This window comes from Protomyctophum parallelum (assembly GCF_964188405.1).
Source record: "Protomyctophum parallelum genome assembly, chromosome: 14".
In the NCBI taxonomy this organism is placed as follows: domain Eukaryota; kingdom Metazoa; phylum Chordata; class Actinopteri; order Myctophiformes; family Myctophidae; genus Protomyctophum; species Protomyctophum parallelum.
In genome coordinates, this window is record NC_139709.1 from 33,014,870 (window position 1) to 33,038,564 (window position 23,695).

A 23,695-nucleotide genomic window follows, 5' to 3' on the forward strand; every position below is an offset into this window, starting at 1 on the left:
GCACTTTAACAACACAAATGTTGTATAGGGGTCCCATCTGTCCCCAGTCCGCAACAACATATTTTTTTCTAGTCTACATGTTCATTTTGGGTTCCTTGACATTGATTGATTGAAGTATTTATTAACAGTTTCCACTTGTTTACAAGATCGGGTCCACCTTTTCCAATTCATCATAACATTTTAGAGACTATACACTTGAAAAACGTTTGAGGACCACTGAATTAAAGTGCAACTCCTGTATGAAGAGTTTTAACCTGCACATTCATTATGGACCCTCGCTCGCATCTTCATCCTCTCAGACGACCCTCTTCTTTGCTCCGCCCCGCCCCGGTGGTCTGGTCGGTCAGGCCAGTCAAATGACGCTCCAAGCCAAACAAACACAAGACAAGAGTGTGGTTTTTTTCGGACCCGAGTCGACGGCGTCTTCGTGCGTGGTCGGTTTCCTCCGTCTGACTCTGTACTCACTGTCTGTCTGTGGCTAGCAGCCTAGCTCTGCTGCTCTACTCGCTTCAACGCTGAGTCTGATTGACAATAATGGCGACCATTCTGAGTTGACTCCAGCGGGGAGCCGTTTGACAAAGAAAGGCAGCATAATAACGGACGAAACCCCCAGCAGCACTCCCTTCCCTCGCATTCAACAACACCGACCGGGGAGGAGAAGGGCGGACTACAACATTAGTTCTTCTTTAACGATAACAGTGCTAACCCAGGAACGAACAAGGTTTTTTTTTAGCCTGCTAGCGAAGCATTAGCCACCGAGCTAACTCAGTAAGAGGTGGCAGATACATTCTTGTTGTGTGGAGGAGGAGGAGGGACATCCATCCAGTTTGCCAACAAAGATCTTGGCAACCATCTAGCAATGTGGCTCTACTTCGCGAGCTTGTGGGTGATCGCTTTCCCCATCTCGTTGTGTTAACATGGAAAGAAAGCGCCGAGAATAGTTTTCTTTTTTTAATGTAAGAAAGTGCGTGGTGGTGTTGAACAGCTTCCTTGGGGTGGTGGTGGTGCTGTGGGGGTAGCTAGCTGTTTAGCTTCTGTGTCCTGTTGCTTGTTCACGTTCGTCCACTAAAAAAAGGACTAGTAGCAACATTAGCTCCCTGGCTGGCTAACTTCATACAACTCGCTGCTGTGGCGTTGCTGCTGCTGCGGGGTCCTCCTTTTCGCCACCGACAACAACAACAACAACAATGACCACGGGCAGGAATAACCGAGTGATGATGGAGGGGGTCGGGGCCAGGGTGCTCCGCGGACCGGACTGGAAGTGGGGCAAACAGGACGGCGGAGAGGGGCACGTCGGCACGGTCAGGAGTTTCGAAAGTCCCGAGGAGGTGGTGGTGGTCTGGGACAACGGCACCGCGGCCAACTACCGCTGCTCCGGCGCCTACGACGTGAGGATCTTTGACAGCGCTCCCACAGGTAGTCAAAGCTCATTTTAGAGGCAGTGCTTCTCAAACTTTTTCATGTCAAGGTAAAGGACACCCACATTTACACGTATTATTATCCCACCACGGACCCCCATTTGAAAAGATTTGCCAAGCGGACCCCCATAAGAGAAGATTATTGCGGCTCTAGCAGGCAGCACTGATTCTCAAGCATTTTAACTTCAAGGACCCCCCCGGCCCGGCCTCATTGACATGCATAAGGATACGGACCCCCTGGCATTTCCATCTCTGGGACCACAATTCATATTGTAAAATCAATTTAACTCAGAGGGTGTACAAATGGAACCAAATGGAGCCATTTGTACACCCATAAGGGTCCATTTGGAGTGGTTCGTAACTATCTATTATTTAGCTAGGGACCCCCTTGAACTCCCTCAATGACCCCTGGGAGTCCCCGGACCCCACTTTGAGAAGCACTGCATTAGAGTGGTTGCCCATGGCAACCTGTTATTACCAATTTGTTGAGTTTATCTCCACGTTATAGCATTTTGCAAGACATGTTGACGACAGTAAAATCCCCAATTTAACTCTTTAAGAGTGTACAGATGTGATAAGGGTCTAAAAAAAGAGAGAAAAAAGTAACACATTGGTAGTACACAGATTTACAAATGAATGAATTAAAAATAGATCATGTGAACTTAAGGGTTTACCTGCGCTGCAAAGTTAACCAGGGCAAGCACATTGCTCTTAGTGTGGACATTAGGGATGTGATTATGGGAATTAGTGTGTTATAATTCTTTATATCTATGTCTGTTGCTTAATCCTCACCAAATGAATGTGACAGTGACCGTCAGCCTGGGAACCGCACGACATGGCCCAGTTTAGTTTAGAGTTCATTTCAGCTCCTTATCTTCTTAAAGTGGTGTTTTTCATTTTCAGGCCAGCAACTTTAGACCTATCAACAACATAATGGGGAGTAAGATTACAGAATGTTAAAATGCCATCTGCCAAAAATGTTGTCAGGTTAGATGCTGTCTTGTCTTTACAAGATCAGTGGAAATTGGTAGACTAGTGACAGTGCCGTCATCAAACTCTTGAGATCAAATGGCCCTGGCTAGGTTGGAGCTAGCTCTGGTCCATAGCTCTATAAATGCCGTTGCATTTGGAGCTATGTTACCGATGACTTCCGGGACTCGCATAAATGCAGACCGGCCTCTCGTCTTTAGCGTAAATAAAAAGAACGTTTTCGCTACTCACCAATACAAAGGCGGGTTGTGTCATTAGACAGCCTACTTTGCACTCTGAGCCCGCCCCCCACCACACATATAAAAGGTACTTTTTGGCCAGAAGGGGATTTATTTTTGACTGGAGGAAATATATTCTCTATGAAGGTTTTCTCTTGGCAATATCGGTAGAGTAAGTAAGTAAGTACTAAAAAAGAATTCTGGTGGAAAACAAATCCCTTTCTGGCCAAAAAACGTACTTTTTTATACGTGTGGTGGGGGGCTCGGAGTGCTTCCACTAAGGAAAGTAGGCTTTCTAATGACACAACCCGCCTTTGTATTGGTGAGTAGCAAAAATGTTAGAGCTAGTATGGACCAGAGCTAGGTTGGAGCCAAACCCTGGCCTGCTGTGGGAAGTAGTTGTAGCTGTTGATTGATCTCTTACCAGCCTACAGGTGAGCCGCGGGGTGCTCCTTGTTTACATGTTTAATGGGTGTAAAATGTCCCTGCCTGGTAAACCCTGGCCTATATACCATGTTGTTCTTCCCCCAGCGGTCTGTCTTGGACCTCTCCTTTTTTTCTCTCGGCCGGGAAAGAGCCAATCTACAACCTCATGATTAGTAATTGATCTAAATAAATACAACATTTTAAAACTGTTGTTTGAAACTGTTATTTACCTCTGTTTAGATACATGCACATGTTCATGGACATAGAAAGCTAATCGTGATCAGTCAATGTTCTAAACTGCAGATACTGAAAAAAATAAGAATCGCCCAATGTCTGCCGCAGAATCGGCTGATGACAATTATTAAAAATTAAGCATACGACGCAGATTAATTGGTCGACCACTACCCGTAATGCTATGTTATGGGACAACTCCCAAACTCCTCTCCCTTCTGGCTCCAAAACTATTCCCATTGCAATCATAACTGCAGACTTACGCCCAATCTTCCGCCGTAGTCTGAAAACCCACCTCTTCAGATTCCATCTTAGCCCGTAGCACTTGCCGTAGCCTCGACGACCTTACAGGTGTATGCAAAGGTTCAATTTATGTAATTATGATAGCATTTTATGTAGACAATAGACATGTGACATAGCGCTCTATAGTGTATACACATAGTTTAATTGTGTAGATATTCCACTGTTAGACAGATTTTCGGTTCTTGGCTTACTTATGATTCTTGATTCATAGTATGTTATTGATGTATTACCATGTGTTGTTCTTGCTTACTATAAATCGCTCTGGATTAAGAGCGTCTGCTAAATGCCTAAATTGTAAATTGTATGAGCCTGTACATCTGTTATTTTTGCTGAATGTTTGTTTCCTGTTAACCTATTTTGACCTGCCCAGGATAGGGGGATAGGGTGAACTTAAAGTTGTTAAAACTAAAGCCATTTTAGTTTCAACCACACAATAGCATGTCAACTATGTCACAATGGTGGGCGACTATTCTGCGATATGATCTACAAGCTATAGCTCCCACTGAGAGGTGTTCCCCTTGCTTTGCATTCCCTCAGGCATCAAGCATGACGGGACCATGTGCGACACCTGCCGCCAACAGCCCATCATCGGGATTCGCTGGAAGTGTGCCGAGTGCACCAACTATGACCTCTGCACCACCTGTTACCATGGAGACAAGCATCACCTGAGACACCGCTTCTACAGGATCACCACTCCTGGCAGCGAGAGGTTAGTCTCTGCTGCGTTGGTCTGTTTTTTTTCCAACAGGTTGTAAATCGCTTCACTTTGGTCAGCGTTGGTAAAAAAACAAAAGTCCCTTCGCTTGTGTCGCGCGCCGATTGGCTGTAGACGCAGTAATGTAGCCTCGGAAACCCAGACGTTTTTATTTTTTAGTCTGGGTCCGAGTCCACTTCAATTCGGCATAGAGTAGTGCAAACGTCGATCACTCTCTGCTGATTTCTGATCGTCTGCACCTTTGTTAAATTGACGCACACACACACACACACACTCCTCTCTCTCTCTCTGTCGCTCTAATTAATCAGTTTCATGTCGCGCAGCTGTGTCTAGATTCTCCCGGCGGATCCTGCCGGGAGCTGCCTATGCCATAGAAAGCATAGGTGGACCCCAGGCTAGCAGTAATGTAGTAACTTTGAGTGTAACCAAATGGACCCACTCAAGACGGCGAACGAGTGGTTCAATATATTTAATATAATTCCTGCTACCGGCTACTATATCATGTCTGAGCAGCAGAATTAGTTCCTACATATGTCTTTGCAGAGGGTTTGTGTGTATATATATATTTATTTTCCACCGTTGCTGAGTCGCGGCGGTCAGTTCAGTTGGAACTGGATGAATGAAATCATCAAACAGCCAAAAACATTTCTGGGGGTTCCGGACATCATCAGCGCTGATTGGCTATTGGGGTCATTGTCGGAGGGTTGGAAAGAGGTCGCTTCAGTTGGATTTTTCGAAGATGCCACGCGGCCGTTCGGAAACTTTTCGTCTTTGCATTGACACAATTGCCAACAATCTCCCTCATTTATCTGAATCTACAGCGCTGTCCGTGGTTTTGATCAGAACGGCGTCCTAATTTTTTACTTCAAGCATCTCGTTTAGAACATTAACGCTTCTAATAGAGAGATCAGACTTATTAGCGCGAGGTAGTAAATGGAAGATTTCACCTTCCGGTTTTGGGGCGGGAAACGGAAGGGCGCTGCTTTTCAGAGTAAAATCTGCCTCATCTGCTTGGCACTCTAGCGCCTTTATTCTGAAAGATTCCCTGGCCAAAACAAAAGTGTTGACTATCGAAGTCTGAACGCAGTTTGACACCTCGTGTATTGGGTGACCCAGCAGTTCACTCCGTTACCTACTACGGTATGTGTCATTGTGACATTTGAGAGTTCTTGTCTGAGACCTGCCTCTCAGCCAACCACAACACATGTGTCCAGTGTTCACCACTCCTTGCTCACTGTTGCCAGGCAACAGCTCAACCTCCAGGTTAGGTTCTTTCAATGATGATCATATAATAATGACAGTAATAGTAGCTCTTATTCATCATCATCATTTTTCGACCGCGGTCGAGATTATGGATTTCACAATGCCACGCCAGACTTCCCGGTCCTTCGTTGCCACCCCCAGTTCCTGCTTACTGATGCATGTGTCCCTATAGCGATGACATCAGGGAACGGCAGTTTTCTACCTCTGGTCTGCTTTGAAGGCAGGACTCCAGAGAAGAAGGGAAGATATAACCTCATTGTCGGCTCTGTAGCAGTGGCCGGCAAACAAAAAATCTTCTGGATTGGACTAGTGAAGAAACACAGGGAAGGTTGCCGTTTATTAGATTAGTCGATGCATGGCTCTTCCAAGACAGATTTTGCGCTCTCATTAGGTGCCATCCAACCGTTTCTCTAGTTTCTTTGAAAGTGTCCATGTCTCGGAGCCATAGAGTAGAATCGGCTCAACGGTCGTCCTAAATATTTTTTTACTTTTTAACATCTTACTAAGCTGGGATGACCAGATCTTATGCATGTCATTGCAGGCTGACCAGGCCATACCCTTCCTATAGCTCTTAATACAAAGGGCTAGAAGATGTATTTGTATAGATCTGGGGTTCTCAACGTTTTGGGCCGGGGAACTCCGGAAATGCTTTGGCCATGTCTCGCGAGTGGTTAGGAGTGTCCGCCCTTAAACTGGGAGGTCGTGGGTTCGATCCCCGACCAGGTCATACGAAAGACTGTAAACTAGAAAAAGTGCCCTTCTGGGCACAGGTCTCCACCAGGATAGGAATGTAGGACATTGCAGCTTGCCTTCATTTGGTGGTTGGATAAAAGGGCAACAAAAGTAAATTATCCACAGATCCGTGCAGTTAGAGGTAAAAACACTTTTCGGCCAGTTATAGCGCCACCTTGAGGCTGAGTTGAAATTGTTCATGTGGCATTTCGTCCTCGGCCTAGTGGGAATGTGCGTGCACAATTTCACGGAAATCACGCGATGTGTTCATGATTTGCAGCATTTTGTTTGAAACTGAGCACTCCTGTGAACTTTGGAAGCCAATCTTAACCAATCAGGATGGAGTCTGAGAAATCTGAAAGACCGGTTTCGTTGAATGGCTCTAGAGAGACTGTGTACCAATTTGCGCGATGTTTGGACAAAATCTGTAGGTGTACTGTGCAAAAACTTGTTTTGCACAAAGCGGCCTCCTGGTGGCGCTATAACAGGCCGTTCTGGAAAGTTTGGGGCAGAGGTTCATCGTTGGCATCCAGGGAGTGTGTGTACAAAATTTGGCATCGACCGGGTTAACGGTGGCCGAGATTAGCTGCTCACGGACACACACACGGACGGACGGAGTGCAAAACATACTCTCCCCCCATGCCTTCGGCCTGGTGGAGACAAAAAGTGGACCCAATGCCTCCCTGCTTGGCACTCAGCATCAATGGATTGGATTGGGGGGGTCAAATCAACTAATCGGATGATTCCCGAGCGCGGCACGGCTGCAGCTCACCGCTCCTTGGCTGCGGCTCACCGCTCCAAGAGATGGGTCAAATGCAGGGAACAAATTTCACTGCAGTAACGTGTGTGATAAGTCGTAGAACTTTGACTTTGATCTTATCATTGTCTTGTTATACAGTGTTCATTTATGCAAATATACTTGTCCTTATTACAAAAATGGCAAGACTTTAGATTTGATAGCATTTTACACATTTACTCGGGAAGAAACCACCTACAAAATGTTCATTTTTCGGCAAATGAAAAATACACATTAAAATATACATTTTTCAGGAAATGAAGAAAAGGATGCCAAACGGCCTCATTCATCCAAGTTGGTGTTGTGACTTTATACATTGCATGAGAGGGGGAGAGGTGGTGGAGTGGTAACAAGACTACTCGCCCCGTTTCTGTTTTCCTCCCAGAATTTTCCCCAGTGAGGGGTGGGAGAGGCTGGACAGCAGACGGCTGGACTTTGAATTTCTCTAACTATAAACTTTCATGACAGCAGAACAGCCTAAGTACAAATATAATTTATGAAAAGCTACTACAGTGAAGTCTGTTCACAGAAGTTGTTGTAGGATATGTGGGGATTATCTGACGAGGTACCATTTGAGGGGGCAAAAACTTACATTATACTAAATAATACTAAATTGTTTATAGGTTCAATATAAGTCAAATAATATAGCCTTTCCACAGGAGTATCTTTTTATATTTTTCCAAAAAGAATACAAACAGCCAATAGCATATTACAAAGTTATCCCCCTCACTGGGGAAAATTCCGGGAGGAAAAACGGGCAAGCACCGGGGCGAGTAGTCCAGTATTCGGTGGAGTCTGCTTTAGCAGACAGTTTGAGGGTCCAATGGAGTTGAGAGGCTTTTTCTAAAGCACCTTTTAAATACCTTTCATTGGTTCAATATGTTCTTAACCACCAACACACAGACGTAAAGTGTTTTCAATAGCATTGATTTATGAGGGGGAGGGGACGGGGGGGACGTATACATTCTTCCTACTGTGTTTTTCCACAATGCGTGAATGTGCCGACTGCCGACAGATAGCATTGAGATAGCATGAGCAAAACCACGCTGCATTTCGCCATAGCTCACCGTGGCAATATTTGAGATGGGGAGCATCCTGTTCAACCGCGTTTCAGGGGAAACCTCTATTGTGATGTTGAGTAGACGAACGCATGGCCCAACAGCTGGCGGCCTTTTCAACTAAAGTGTGACTTCAGTTCCCCCGAGACAGTCAGTGCATGGTAGCACACAATGGACGACCGGAGGTGTCCCCTATCCACGTCGCTCTGACCGGCATATAGCAGTCGGGGTGCCTTTTGTTAAGATTCTTTCACTGACTGCTGCAGGGGGGGGGGGGGAGGGAGTGTCTATAGAGGCCACAAGCTGTTTTTGCTTTGGTTAGACTTGCACTGTCCAGCTGCCATGTCTACCATCTACAGGTGCATTGTAGTTTGACGGCGTAAGATCTTCTGGGCAATTTATTAGGCGTCTATATTACTATATTATACTTGTGGCCATTACTAGCCACACTAGTAATACAACAACACTCGACCTCAAATTGCCTCCTGGCTGATATTTACCCACCGTTACACTTTACGGGACAACTTTAGTTAATTTTTTTCAACCAAGGTTCATGTTTTAAGTTGTTATTAGGGAAAGTTATAGATGAGTGTTAATAGTTTGTGTATTATGTAAATAATAACCTAGCTGTATGAACAAACTAAGGTTTCTTTGTGGCTGGTACTAGATATGTGTCAGCTGAAAATCTGCCCTGACACAATTGCCAAGACGGTGCGTTTCTCTTCAACGCCATTGAACACATATGATCATACAATTTACAATTTAGGCATTTAGCAGACGCTCTTAATCCAGAGCAACTTACATTTAAGCAAGAACAAAAGCATGGGAATACATCATAGAATATATTGCAATACATGAGTGACACCCTTTGTTTGGTCTGGTTGCTGGGAGCTTGTGGTTGTACTGTCATGAAGACTGGGATGTAATGTTCATATTCCTCTAGAGCTCTGAAGCTCAGACATTGCCATCTGACAGTCTAATAGCTCTAAGAGGTAAACCACCAGCCTGGCCCCATGTCAGAAGGAGTGTGGCTTCCCTTCCATTGTGATTAAAGAAATCACACCCGTGTGAACTGAGTGGTGCAGCCCCCCCCCCACCTCTCTCTCTCTCTCCATGATATCGGTCTCTGGATAGTGTCCTGGGAAACTATTGGTGGAAATGAATAAAAATGAGTGTTGCTGCCACACACCTGCTGCCAAAATCTTTATAAACAACACTTTCTGGGCAACCAAGAAAACACGCAGCAAACCTCCACCATCACACACCGTGCCAGGTTCTTTTAGCCACTTAAAGGGGTATTTCACACTTTCAACATTCGGTCATTTCATCTAAGTATACTCAGGCTTTAGGTGAACACCACCGCTACAGAGGAGAGGCTGGTCTGCGTTTCATGCGAGGGCTATAAGCAAAGAGTGGCAGAGCCTTGACCCATTCTGACCTGAGACCAGATTCTAAAGATGTCTTCTACATCCTGACAGTTTTCTGAAAAAGCTACGTTTCTATGTCAGTCGTTCTTCGATTTTTCAAAAATAGCAGACCTACAAGCTCGTAGCGCGCCACTATTTTTCAATAGCTAAAGCATAGCATAATGCTAACCAAAATGGGTCAATGCAACGGCAGCAAGAGCAGTGCAGTAAGGCTATGGACCAGAGCTAGCTAGCGCCATGCTTATCCCCAGCAAAAGGATACGTGCGTGCACGCGTCCCATAGGGGCCCATTCAAAGTAGGCTGTTATCTCACTGTCCGTGGTGATCATCATCCATCTGAGGCTCGGATGTGATTTGTGATTTTTGTCACAAATCATGGTCTAATGAACAGTATGAGTCTGCCCTCCTTATACGTGAGGTATATGAGGTTTAATTACTTTTTCATTTATTTTGTATAATTATTTTAGATGAAACGCATCAAGGAAAGAACAAGGCCTGTCTCCATAAAAAAGCAAAAAAAAACATTACAAAAAATGAAAAACGTAATTGAAAATTAGTCACCAGAATAAAGGATTGGTGTATTCGATTAATCTAACTTGTTAAAATGGAATTTGGAAGTTACAATGGGTTTGTCTAGGAGGGGTCGGGGCAGCTAAAATGAATATCAAATATCTAAATACTGAATCAAGCAACTTAAAAAAACTGTCTGTGGTGTTCACATAAACCTGAGTAGACGATAAAAAAAAAAACATTGTTTTTTTTTTTAAAGTGAAATATCCCTTCAAAGGTGTAGTTCACCCACAAAAAAATACTTGTATTTAGATTTACATTATTTAGTTTGTGTACGCAAAAAACTAAACAAAACAAAAATCTATGAATTCAAGGCTTCATGGGGTGCGTAATTGATAGAAAATGATTGATGTATATTTCTTGGGGCGAACTACTCCTTTAAGCCCCATTTTTATCATTTTAAATAGCACTGCAGTGCACTGTGTTCGATAAGCTGACATTTTGACATTTCACATTTTATCTAACTGCGGCTCGTTCCCAGCCCTTTTCTCATCTCCTCCCTGAGGACAAAAGCACCGGAGAAGAAACTAAACTACAGCCCAAAATGTCTATCGGGGTCGGTTCAACTTCTTCTGTCGACGCAGGCATATTTCTTGCAGTGGAGTTGTGGCAAGTTGCCCCGTACCAATATGGAGGCAACCCAGTGGCCAAATGCGTCTATTATGCTTTCAGTTTCAGTAGCAGTTTCTTGTCCAGCATACGTGTTGTTTATCCATCCGTATTCTGGGCGGGAACCCCTTTTGGTGTTGGCATTATGTTATGCTTTAGCCATCGAAAAATAGCAGATCTACAAGCTCATAGCGTGCCACCGAGTGGCGCGCTACGAGCTTGTAGGTCTGCTATTTTTTGAAGAATCGTGAAAAGTGACATGAAAGTGTTTGAGAACGACTGACATAGAAAAACTGCTTTTTCTAAAGAGATTTAGAAGACATTTGCAGAATCGTTCCCGGGTCAAAATGGGTTAATGGGTGTCTCTTGTTGTTTTACAGAGTCTTACTGGAGTCCCGTCGCAAGTCCAAGAAGATCACGGCCAGGGGGATCTTCACCGGCGGCCGGGTGGTGAGAGGAGTGGACTGGCAGTGGGAGGACCAGGACGGGGGCAACGGCAGGAGAGGAAAGGTGAGATATTATTGGGAGGATGAAAAAGCTATGTTTCTATGTCGATTTTTCAAAAATAGCAGACCTACAAGCTCGTAGCGCGCCACTCGGTGGCGCGCTATGAGCTTGTAGATCTGCTATTTTTCAATAGCTAAAGCATAACATAATTCTAACACCAAAAGGGGTTTCCGCCCGAAATGGGTTAAATCACTCCCAGTCCCACGGCAAACTTATTCCTCCCTTCTTTTTTTAAATTTAATTTTAAGTTTCTCTCTCAATGCCTGTTTTGCACATTAGGGACCCCCAGCCAACGTGTATAGGCGGCTAATTTGTGCCTGATGGAAAATGATGTAATATTTAAATCCTACTAACGCCTAGTATTAAAAATACTACTACTACTCACGCCGAGATTTCGTGGATCTTAAATGCTATAATAGGCCTATAGATGGATGCCATTCATTTATTGAAAATGTATTTGAAAATAGATCTACAAGCTCGAAACGTGTCGATTCGTGCCATGTCGTGACCTTGTAGATCGGCTATTTCCCACTACTTCTTAAATATCGTCATTTACTCATTTATGGAATTTCTTCGATTTTTCTTCCATTTCTTCATGACATTACAGAGGAAAAAAATCATTGGATTGAAAAGGTTAGCTTTTTTTGGGGAATGTTTTGAAATAATAATGCTAATTAAAAACCAAATAGGAAGGAAACAAACTAGAGGAGACCCATATCATTGTGTCTGCGACCCACTGTTTGGGGAAACGGTGTTCCATACAGCACAAGTATATTTGTTTATATTATATTATATTTTATTGCAGTGGAAATGGCACCTTCCCCACATAATATGGGGGAGGTGTTGTTGAGATGTGGCCCCGACTGGCCAATGAGACCTATTTATGTATGGTCTCTTTGCAGCGTCTGCTGGGGCACTTCGTTGGTGTTTTATGCTGTTTTGAGATGGACTGTTGTTTGCCTCCACACCCCCTACGGGATCTAGTCGCTCTGGAGATTATTTATTTTGCTGAAAACTTGACGTTTATGATGATTTTGTGGTTAATGATTTGTGATTTGTGTTGAACCCATTTTGGGCGGGAACCCCTTTTGGTGTTTTTAAGCGTTACGTTAAACTTTAGCTATTTTTGAAAAATCGTTAAAAATGTGCCTCAAATCTTTCAGAAAATTGTCATGATTTAGAAAACTTTTTTTTATTTTATTTCGACATCAGGCCTGAATGGGTTAATGAACCATTTAGGCCTGACCTCGAAATTAAAAAAATAAATCTTCTAAATTCTTCTAAAATTCTTCTAATTCCTATATTCTGAAATAAATATTTTCACGATTTTTCAAAAATAGCAGACCTACAAGCTCGTAGCGCGCCACTCGGTGGCGCGCTATGAGCTTGTAGATCTGCTATTTTTCAATAGCTAAATTATAACATAATGTATGTAACCACCAAAAGGGGTTCCCACTCAAAATGGGTTATACGCCCACCAATTGGATTTGTGTGTTCTTTCACAACACTAAAGTATAGATTTCACCTGGATTCTGCAGTGCTATAGACAAAATAGACAGTAAGTTAGCATAAAAAATGCCTAGTCGCCACTCTGTTATCTGAGGGCTGATGGATCCAAACAATGATCCAAAATGAGATGGAAAAGCGAACCTGTGCGTCGCTCTATCTGAATGGGATAGGCCTGACATCGGAAAAAGAAAAAAAAAAGTCTTCTAAATCATGAAAGTTTTTGAGGCACTTTTTAACGATTTTTCAAAAATAGCAGACCTACAAGCTCGTAGCGCGCCACTCGGTGGTGCGCTATGAGCTTGTAGATCTGCTATTTTTCGATAGCTAAATTATAACATAATGTTTAAAACACCAAAAGGGGTTCCCAAAATGGGTTAATGCCAGAAACGTTTACGTAGGCAGCGGCTAAAACAACTGGGTGAGAGCGACGGAGAGAGTCATTTATCTTTTTAGGATAATATGAATGTTGATGATGAATTATTAATGTGTGATTAATCTGGCTAAATCTTTTTATCGTTTATACGACAGCCCTATTATGTGTGAAATGTGACTGCGGATAGTTGTGAACCAGCCGAGGTTTAGCTGTGTTTTGTAATTGTTCGTGTACTCTAGGGAAGTGATTTTTAAAAATAGACATTGCCGGCAAAAAATTGAATATCGAATTACATCAACTTTTCTATTTTTCAACTCCGAATTTCCCCAATGATAAAAGGTCCCCTTTTTTTTTTAAAGATCTTATGTTGATTTCATCCCCACCCATTCAAATTCATATTATGTTCAGAGAAGACAAATTGTCCTTGCAGTCTGATGAGGTTGTCTATTAAAATGTACATTGGAGAGAGAGAGCCATAAAGAGCTTGTATTTTGACTCCGGCTCCAGAACCCCAATGTATTCAATTTAAGAGTCCCTGCAGGCAATTTAAGAATTCATTTTGCTGTTATTTAATGGCATATCTCATTATTGTTTTATGATGCTGTAAGCAATATGCTCCCCAGAAAACCGCTATTACATGTCCCGTAAGCCAAGATGAGCTGTCAGCGTGGTGCGAATGTTGCCTCCTAAGGCCGCTTAATTTATTATGCCTTGGAATGAGCATTCATACAGTATGATCTAATTATTTGAAATGTGTTTTTTACTGAAGGCTAAACTGTTAATTATTGTAATACAGCTCCGACCATCTTTTTTGCAATTTTACAAATTGCTGTAGCCTCGTCCATGGCCTTAAAATCACTAAATGTAGATCATTTTAATTCTGTGTTTTCTAATTGGGCATATATTTTTTATAATGTGGAATTGTAGACCCACTTGACGTCTTTTAAGTTCACATTTGTTTCATTCTTGTTAAACACGGCAGCCAAGGACCTCTTGAAAGGCAAAGTTTCTCCTCAACTCCGTGCTCATTGGCAACTCTTGCCTCTTAGGTTCAGAGAGTCCTCTGGGAATGCTGTACAGTTATTCAAAGAAAGTCCCAGGTTTCCGACAAAGAAGACTTATCTGGAATGACTGCTAATGCAAAAGATTTTTCATTTCAGATGACTTCACTCGAGTCACTTTTAATTAAAAAAATAAGGGGGGGGGGGGGGAAATCACAGCGTGCGTGCGTACGTTGCGCGAGTGCAGTGTTTTAGTGCATTTGTGCTTGATCCTTGTTTTTACTGCTTCTCTGGAAACAATTGCAAGTCACAAAGGTATATTAACCCATTTTGAACTGAGATCAGATTCTAAAAATGTCTGCTATGTTTCTGTGTCAGTCGTTCTTCTATTTTTCTAAAATAGCAGACCTACAAGCTTGTAGATCTGCTATTTTTCAATAGCTAAAGCATAGCATAATGCTAACACCGAAAGAGGTTCCTGCCTAAAATGGGTTAAAAATCACCTGAGAGGTTTTCCACTGCAGTGAAACGGTAAAAAGAGAAAAGCGGAGCATATTGAAAGAAAAGAAGAAAAAAAAAGAAATTGCAGCGCACGGAGAATCGAGACATAATCAAATTGCGAGTCAAAAGAATCAAAATGTAATCAAATTGTTGGGTCCTTGCCGATTTCCCCCACTCACTAACATTTCCCTGCCTCCGTGAAGTCTCGACATGGTGATGGAACGGCATGCAGAACTGCAGACAATGCAGTCTTATGCATTAAGCCACTACGGTATACCTGTCCCGCGCGCAGACCGACGCGCTGTCCGATGATGGGGTGGGCGTTGGGAGCAATAAAGCTGACGTGCTCATCTAAAACGGCAAATTATTGCCCCGTGTATAGCCAGTCGGTAGACGGCCCTCCCATACTGCGATATAACCCATTCTGACCTGAGATCAGATTAAAAAAATGTCTTCTACATCCTGACAGTTTTCTGAAAAAGCCATGTTTCCGTGTCAGTCGTTCTTCGATTTCTCAAAAATAGCTGACCTACAAGCTCGTAGCTCGCCACTCGGTGGCGCGCTTTGAGCTTGTAGATCTGCTATTTTTCAATGGCTAAAGCATAGCATTATGTTAACACGAAAAGGGGTTCGCGCCCAAAATGGGATAATGCGATCGACTCCTTCCAGGAATGGTCCGTGGCAATGTTCCTAAAGATTTTCAAACAATCTGCTACCCTTTGTCATACAAATGAAGCATCTAGGCCCTAGATGCTTCATTGTATGACAAAGGGTGAAGATAGCAGATTTTTTGCAATAATGCCCCAGAAGATTCTATGGCCTAAGTGGCTAAAAGACATATTATTGACGTACAACTTCTTTGAAGTGCTTTTTTTATGCCTTTTGCTAGACCATTCAGGACTTAAGGATTATGTTATACTTTAGCTGTTGAAAAATAGCGTGCCCCGCTATGAGCTTGTAGATCTGCTATTTCTTTAAATATTGAAAATGTGGCGCAAATCTTTGAATATATATATATATATACCGTCCGTATATATTCTTTCAGAGAAAAAGTTTTTAAGTCAAATCTTTACTTCTGGTGGGTCCCTGGAACAACATATTTTCAGATTGGGGGGAACCACTGACACAGAAACATGAGGTTTTTCAGAAAACTGTCCAGGATTTAGAAGACATTTTGTAGAATCTGGTTTAGCTATTGAAAAATAGCAGATCTGGCGCGCTACAAGCTTGTAGGTCTGCTATTTTTCTATTCTATTTTAGAAGACATTTTTAGAATCTGATCTCGGGTCAGAATGACTTAATACTGGTCCTCCGCTGCAGGTGACGGAGATCCAGGACTGGAGCGCCGCCAGCCCCCACAGCGCTGCCTACGTGCTGTGGGACAACGGGGCCAAGAACCTGTACAGAGTGGGCTTCGAGGGGATGGTGAGTTAACTTCCTAGTTTCTAGACACACGCAGCACACACGTCTTACAAAGGATCAGCTGCCCAATGTTGGCTTTTGTGTTTGTGACCACAGAGCAGAGAGGGGTGCCAGGGGCTTTGTTGGAGGAGCCACGCAGCCAGCATGCGTGAGGCACTTATTGTGTAGGCAGCTGGAAAAAAGAGAGACGTATCTACATGATAAAGGCAATCTGGTCCTTTTGGCGGTGTGTGTGTGTGTGTGTGTGTGTGTGTGGCGGGGGGTTGAAAATGGGGGTCAGCATGAGGGAGAGAGACTGGGCGTCCTTGGTTTTATCGGGGGGGGGGGGGGGGGGGGGGGCTCTGGCTATGCTATGCACACACACACCCCCGATGGAAAGCGTATCTCTCATTGGTGGAGAGACCCCCTCTGCCTTTTTTCGAAGGGTCCAATGAGGTTTCTCGGCCGTGTAACAGACTTGTCCTTTGTTGTCCTAATAGGCTGAAACGGTCTTGAGGGTGAGGTAGACGGCATCTGCTCGCTGTATTAAGCAAGTCATAGATTAAACCAGCCCTCCCCTTCAGCACGGCCATTTTTAACCCAAGCGCCCCACTCTGTGAGAGACTGTGAGCACGTGTAAAAATCACACCCGTGTGACGCGAGGGGCGCTAATGTATTAAAGTCTAACTCATGTTGATTTAGGTGATGTAATGGTGTAACGGTGACAAAACAATTGTCTTTATTGTTAATGGCATTTAATGTTTGTGTTGGGGACAAGATGACGTACATTTTCCCTTCATTGTCAATGGCGTTTTTAAAACATTGAACTAAAAACAAACATTAAACCTGTACATAGGAGGGGCTAGCGCCCCTCAGGAAAAAAAAATAAACCAGCCACTGCAGCCTAGTAAATGTACACAAAAACACCCCGGCAAAGTATACGCCCTCTCCTGTGTTCTCACACAGTCAAATCCTCAGTGCTCATTTAACCACAAATCCATTTGGTTAACATTTGACCACGGACGATTTTGACAGTGTATAGTAATTATTTTGTGCAGATCAGCATCACAATAAGATCAACTTTAATCCCTGTCGGCGCAGGTTTGTCTTGTTAATTTTTTGTGTGTGTTGGGACTTGTGTGTGTGTTCCCGAGGCCTATAGTGCTGCTACGGTCCCATCACTTCAGAGGGATGTCTGCACTGCCTTGTAATCATCTCTGCCCTCTAACGCTGCCACAGTGGCTGCACATCTACTGAGTCATCAAAAAAAAAAAAAAAACACGATATTGCGATAACACGCTTTATTTTCCACCAGCAACGTAATGTTTCATTGTCCTTGCTTGCCCTTAGGGTAACTTTGTTGTCCCCATTCTCTGGGGGGGACATAATTCATGATCAGGCTCTCTAATGGAATTAGTACCCACCAGGCTAATTATTTCATCCTCTCTCTCCCTCCAGTCGGACCTGAAATGCGTGCAGGACGCCAAAGGAGGCTCGTTTTACCGTGACCACTGTCCTGTCCTGGGTAAGTATGTAAGCCCAGTGATCTGTGCCCACCCTCATTATTGCACCAATCCCTTTTTCTCTCCAGTGTTCTGGTGCAGTGGATTCCAAGGGCGTTAGGGTAGAGTTGTCTGTCTGTCCGCAGTTACACGCCAAGGCCACCAGATGGCAGCACTTACACAGTCACCTGCTGGTGCCTTGATAGGTAGTCATTGGGTCATGCCAGCACAGCATTCCAAGAATTCCAGTAGGGAAATGTTTCCTTTAGTGACTTCCTGGCTTAAGGGGTATCTGGGCAAGCCCTGGCAGCCCATTCCAACACTGCAGCAAAGCCCCTACAGTACAGTACAGTGCGATGGCGTCATCGTCATCATCCCCTATACAGTCCAGCGCTTTTCTTCTAGAATGCATAGCCTGCTGCACTCGATTACTCACTGCCCCACTGCACTGGTTCCCAGACACTGGTTCCGGACCCGTTTGTGGGTTGCGGACACTTTTTTTATGGGTCCCTTTTATTGTTTGGTTTCCTACATTTTCAAAAGAACAAAAAAAAAAGAAAAAGGAAATATTTTCATGATTTTTAAAAACAAAATGCAATGATTTGTTTTCAAGCAATTTCATGAAGAAATCAAAGAAAAATCTAATCCATGAATTAAAAAAACTAATGTGGAAATGAAATGGTGAAAATGGCTCACAATGTAAATTTGGAAGCAATGTCTACATTGTAAATAATGAGCAGTTGATGTTTTTTGTGTGCCAACATTTTTTTTAAATTTGTCTTATTCTCTGCCAATATGTCTACATTATGTGTTTTACATTATTTTCCACATGATTGTACTTTTAATTCGATTTTTAATGCCATCCTTGAACGATCCACACGTCCCAGACTCTTCTCCCTTAAGTTCTGGCTCCCAAACTATGGAATGAACTCCCCATCGCAGTCAGAACTGCAGACTCGCCTCTCAATCTTCCACCGTAGTTTAAAGACTGGCCTCTTCAGACTCCACCTTAGCTCGTAGCACTTTCCCTATCTTCGGTGACCTTTGCTTATGCAAAGGCTAAAATGTAATTTAGATGGCATTTCATCTAGACGGATGCCAGGCCAAACTATTGACCCGGCATCCTAATAGTGTTACTTCTGATCCTAGATGACTATTTCTATGCGTTTTGATGTATTACCTTGTGTTGTTCTTACTTAACTGTAAGGCGCTCTGGTTTAAATGGATCCCTGGCTAACAAGACAAATTTGCCTAATAAAGAAAAAAAATAAATCAGTGATAAATCACCTTAAATATTTTATTTCTTTCATTAAAAGGAGTGTAAAAAAAATCTTTCACTCAATAGGAACTGCTCCCATCGTCATATGTGTGGTCCAGCCCTATGGAATGTATGTAATGCACCTGCTAATAACAAGTATTTAAAATATTGCTTTGATGCTCATATTAACCTTAGGTAGTATTACATTGTTTTTTTATTGGCATATGCATTCCATACATTCCATTGGGGTAGACCATATGGGCATATGACATCATCAACTTGGGACAGGAGCAGTCCCGAGTGAAAGATTCTCTATTTATGAAAGAAATAAAATATTGATGGCGTTTTATTTTAAATGTCACGTGTTCCTGTATCCTGCTGCGTGAGTTCTCTCTCCTGATTGGATAAAAGTGCAAGATTTAATTCTCTGTTGATTGAAGAGCTGGGATTACTACTATAATAATTTAGAGCTATTTATCACTTATTTCAACAAAGAAATTGCACCACCTTTTTAACCCATTTAGGCCTGAGCTCGATTCTACAAAATAAATGTCTTCTAAATCATGACAGTTTTCTGAAAAACCCATGTTTCTATGTCAGTAGTGCTCAACCTTTTTCATGTCAAGGACCCCCAGAATTATCTGTATTTTGCCGCCGACCCCCATCTGAAAATATGTTGTTCCAGGGACCCCCCAGAAGCAAAGATTTGAGTTAAAAACGTTCGCTCTGTATATATATATTCAAAGATTTGCGTCACATTTTCACGATTTTTCAAAAATAGCAGACCTACAAGTTCATAGCGCGGCTTGTAGATCTGCTATTTTTCAATAGAGGGTATGCGTGTGACATCATCGTACCTGGAAGTTATGCGGGAACGCCCACTGAGTGGCAAAAAACGACTTTCTGGCCTTGACAGCCCATTCATCCAAACAGAAAAGTCCTGTCCGATTGCATTAAACAATGTTCAACTCACCAACATTGCAGCTGTACGAAAAGCTTGAATTATCCTCTTTCTATCTGCAAAGGTTGTTTCATAAAACATCTACCATAGAAACGTTATGAGCTACTTTCTGTCAAGAAATGCCCTGCATTTGATTATTTTTCCAAGTGTCAGAGTTTGGAAGTGCTTGTTTTCAATAACATTTTGCTGCCTCCTGCATCATGTGACATTTAGAAACGGGTGGTACGGCAGGACGGTTGAGTGATTTCCAACGAGCACTTCCAAACTCCAACACTTCCATGCTGCTCAATGTTTTGCCACTCAGTCTAGATGTCGCGTGAGCGACATCTAGCGTGTCCGAGCGTCAGAGCGTGTCCTGATGGGAAAAATCATGCATGTGCATACTCTCTATAGCTAAAGTGTAACGTAACGCTTGAAAACACCAAGAGGGGTTTCCCGCCCCCGAATGGGTTAAAGGACCACTTCACCACTTTTCAACCTATCTTCATATAATAGGTCCTCACTAATAATCATGATAAAATGGCACGATTTTTTTCTACTCAGTCTGTGTCTCATATAGGGCTGTGTGCAGTTTAGAAACCGTCTTCCAGTGACCTCATCATTGGGAAGATTATTTTTTAAACAAGATTAGATTTTCATTATCGTGAGAACGATGGCTTCCATTTTCGCATTGCAACCTTTCAGGACTAGAAAGCCTGCAGTTTTTATTAGCTTGTATTCCCCATCGATGATTTCACTGGAAGACGGTTTCTGAACTGCCCACAGCTCTAATATGAGACACAGACAGGGTAGAAAAGAATTGCGCCATTTTTTCATGATTATTAGTGAGGACTTATTATATGAAGATAGGTTGAAAAGTGGTTAAGTGGTCCTTTAAGGGATTGAACAATTATTCCCTTTTTTTTTGTTCTTACCAAGTCCCGACTGTCCGTCCTCCTTCCCCCAGGTGAGCAGAACGGAAACAGGAACCCCGGTGGTCTTCAGATCGGAGACCTGGTCAACATCGACCTGGACCTGGAGATCGTGCAGTCCCTGCAGCACGGTCACGGCGGCTGGACGGACGGCATGTTCGAGACCCTCACCACCACCGGGACGGTGTGTGGCATCGACGAGGACCACGACATCGTCGTTCAGTACCCCAGTGGGAACAGGTAAAGGTTCCAGTGTTGAACGACTCTCTGTGAGAGAAATAAGCCAAACTCGCCTCCAAAAAAACAAGCCCAAAACTCTTGGCGAGATAAATGAGGTCGCCACCACCACCGCCACCCTCATATGGCCAGCCTTTCTCTGAATCGGACTCTGAGAACGTTCCCTGTCGGCTTCTGTGAGCCACTGTTTTACAATGCATTGTTAGGGCAGTGGGCGGAGCTGGGAACTCTTTGAGTAAGGCAACGCCAATAGAGCGTCGCGGTCCTGCCCCCGTTCATGACGACGCCAGGCCCAGGGAATAGATTCCAATGCATTTTTCCCATAGACATTTCAAAAAGTATTTATTTAAAGACCTTATAAGTGTCGTACAAAGCCAACTCTTGTCGTGACAAATCATGACAAATTGGACCAAACAAATAATTACAAAGAAGAAAAACAACAAAAATTGTTGTAACATGCCGTTTTCGTCTTCTTTCTAATTATTTGTTCAGCTCGAAAAATTGTTTGTCGTCATGATTTGTCACGACAAGAGTTGTCTTTGTCCGCGGCGTAAACATCTTTGAATAAATACTTTCTGAAAAGTCTATGAGGAAAATGAACGGGGATTTCTTTTCCGGGTATCTCGAGGGGGCGGGAGCGTCGCTGTCCCGTCCCCTTTCATGACGACGCCAGGCCCAGGAAATAATTCTTAATGCATTTTTCCCATAGACATTTCAAAAAGTATTTATTTAAAGACCTTTTAAAGCGTCGTACAAAGCCAACTTGTGACAAATCATGACAACAAACAAAAGAAATTGGGCCGAACAAATAATTAGAAAGAAGAAAAAAACGGCAGGTTACAACACTTCTTTTTTAGTTGTTTTTCTTCTTTGTAATTTATTGTTTGGTCCAAAATATTGTGTTTGTGATTTGTCACAACTCGAGTTGGCTTTGTACTAGGGCTGTCGCAATTATCGCATTTATCGCATATCGCGCTATTACAAGTTGAAACCGCAAGGGGGCAGAAAAACCGCACAGGCGCAATAAACCGCAGGATCCCTGACAGTGGGCCGATGGACGCCCTGCAGCGACCATCGCAGACGCAGCGAACGTGGAGCCAACAAAGGACTCTTGGTTAGAGACCTCTGCTGAGATCAATGAGCGATGCTCCTGCGCTGATTGTGCCCAAGAGAGTTGGAGCAGAAACCAAACTCACTCGCTATCTACAGAAGGAATTATTTACCAATGATGATCCTCGTCTGGTGGCGTGAAAACCAGGCTAGATTCCTTCAACTTTCTAAAATTGCATGCAACATGTGTAGGGCTGTAGGCTATTTGTGCTATAAGTGCACCATCCGAGAGTTTTCTGTGAAGCGGGGAATATCGTTACTGTTCTGTTTGCTGCTTGTTATTAGGCTGATATAGTTGCTCCGTGAGTTTGGAAGTAAAGAAGAGTTGTGTTAAGCTGTATCATTCATGGTCTGCTGATTCACAAGCTCTTCTTTACTTCCAAACTCACGGAGCAACTATCATAATAACAAGCAGCAAACGGAACAATTATCAATTTGCGTTCTTCTCTGAAACCGTTGCGGGTTATATAGGCAGTTGATGGTGTGTTCCATTTTCATTACTGCTTTCGGTTTTACACCATTCATTTAATATATTAAATTAAGTATTGTCGTCTCTGCCATTTATAAAGCAACATAGTAAAGTAAAGCTTAGTGTAACTTTCGTTTATTAATAATGTATTTTTTCATTCATTTTAAAGGGGGCTTGAGAACTATATCGCACAGTATCGCATATCGCGCTTCTGAGCCAATTGATCACACCGCGGTTTAAATTATGTAACCGCGACAGCCCTACTTTGTACGACGCTTAAAAGGTCTTTAAATAAATACTTTTTGGAATGTATTTGGGAATTATTTCCTGCCATCGTCATGAAAGGGACGCTTTGTACGAGGGAGGCAGACCACATTTTCCATTGATTGGTTGAGTCGAGGTGGCTCCTCGATCTAAGGTACGATAGATCCCCAATTTTCTGTGGAGACCGGCGACAGAACCGTGCAAAAGCAGCAAAACGAGGGTCCTCTGGTTCTCCCCCCCCCCCCCCCCAGTGCGGTGGGTGGTGGTGCTTTAACCCATTCTGACCTGAGATCAGATTCTAAAAATGTCTTCTACATCCTGACAGTTTTCTGGTTTTTCAAAAATAGCAGACCTACAAGCTCGTAACGCGCCACTCGGTGGCGCGCTATGAGCTTGTAGATCTTGTAGATCCTGCCCAGCATGGGTTAAGCTTAGCGGTGTGGTGATGGGCCTAGTATGCCTACAGGTTTTAGAGGCGTCCTCGTGTCGAAAATAAGTTTGCCCTGGACAAAACGTTTTACTTTCTCCGGTTGCCATCGTCTCTCTGCCGTCTCAAGAATCAAATGAAGAATGAGGTCGGGACATTGTAGTGTGTCGTGACCCGTGAAAAGCGGTTCTGGGGGGGATGCAGCCATACAGGCATCTAGCAGACACGTTTCACACTCGAGGGTCAAAAGACCCAACAACACCTTCCAGACACTGAGACACACAGGACACACAGAGAACAGAGAGAATAGATGTGTGTTCTTCGGTCTGATACACTGTCTGTCAGCCTTGAAAGACAACACAAATAATGCACAAAAAGCCTCTCTGCTGAGGGGAGGCGAAAACGTAAACGAGTAAGGCAATATATACCTTACTTTGCCTACAGTAAATTCGTGCCCGGCTGATGTTGTCAGAAATGTGTATTTGAATATTTTCTCTGAATGTAAGCT

The 23,695-nt window shown here is 43.3% G+C and overlaps 1 protein-coding gene across 1 annotated transcript in view; it reads left to right on the forward strand.

The window, feature by feature from the left end:
* The first annotated feature begins 302 nt into the window (after positions 1 to 302).
* mib1 (MIB E3 ubiquitin protein ligase 1) overlaps positions 303 to 23,695 on the forward strand; it is a 56,529-nt gene continuing 33,136 nt past the window's right edge. Inside the window, 6 exon segments of the mRNA XM_083782749.1 lie at positions 303 to 1,416; positions 4,124 to 4,295; positions 11,137 to 11,266; positions 15,968 to 16,072; positions 17,507 to 17,573; positions 20,716 to 20,920. Of these exon segments, the coding sequence (XP_083638875.1) occupies positions 1,188 to 1,416; positions 4,124 to 4,295; positions 11,137 to 11,266; positions 15,968 to 16,072; positions 17,507 to 17,573; positions 20,716 to 20,920 (908 nt within the window). The 5' untranslated portion in view covers positions 303 to 1,187.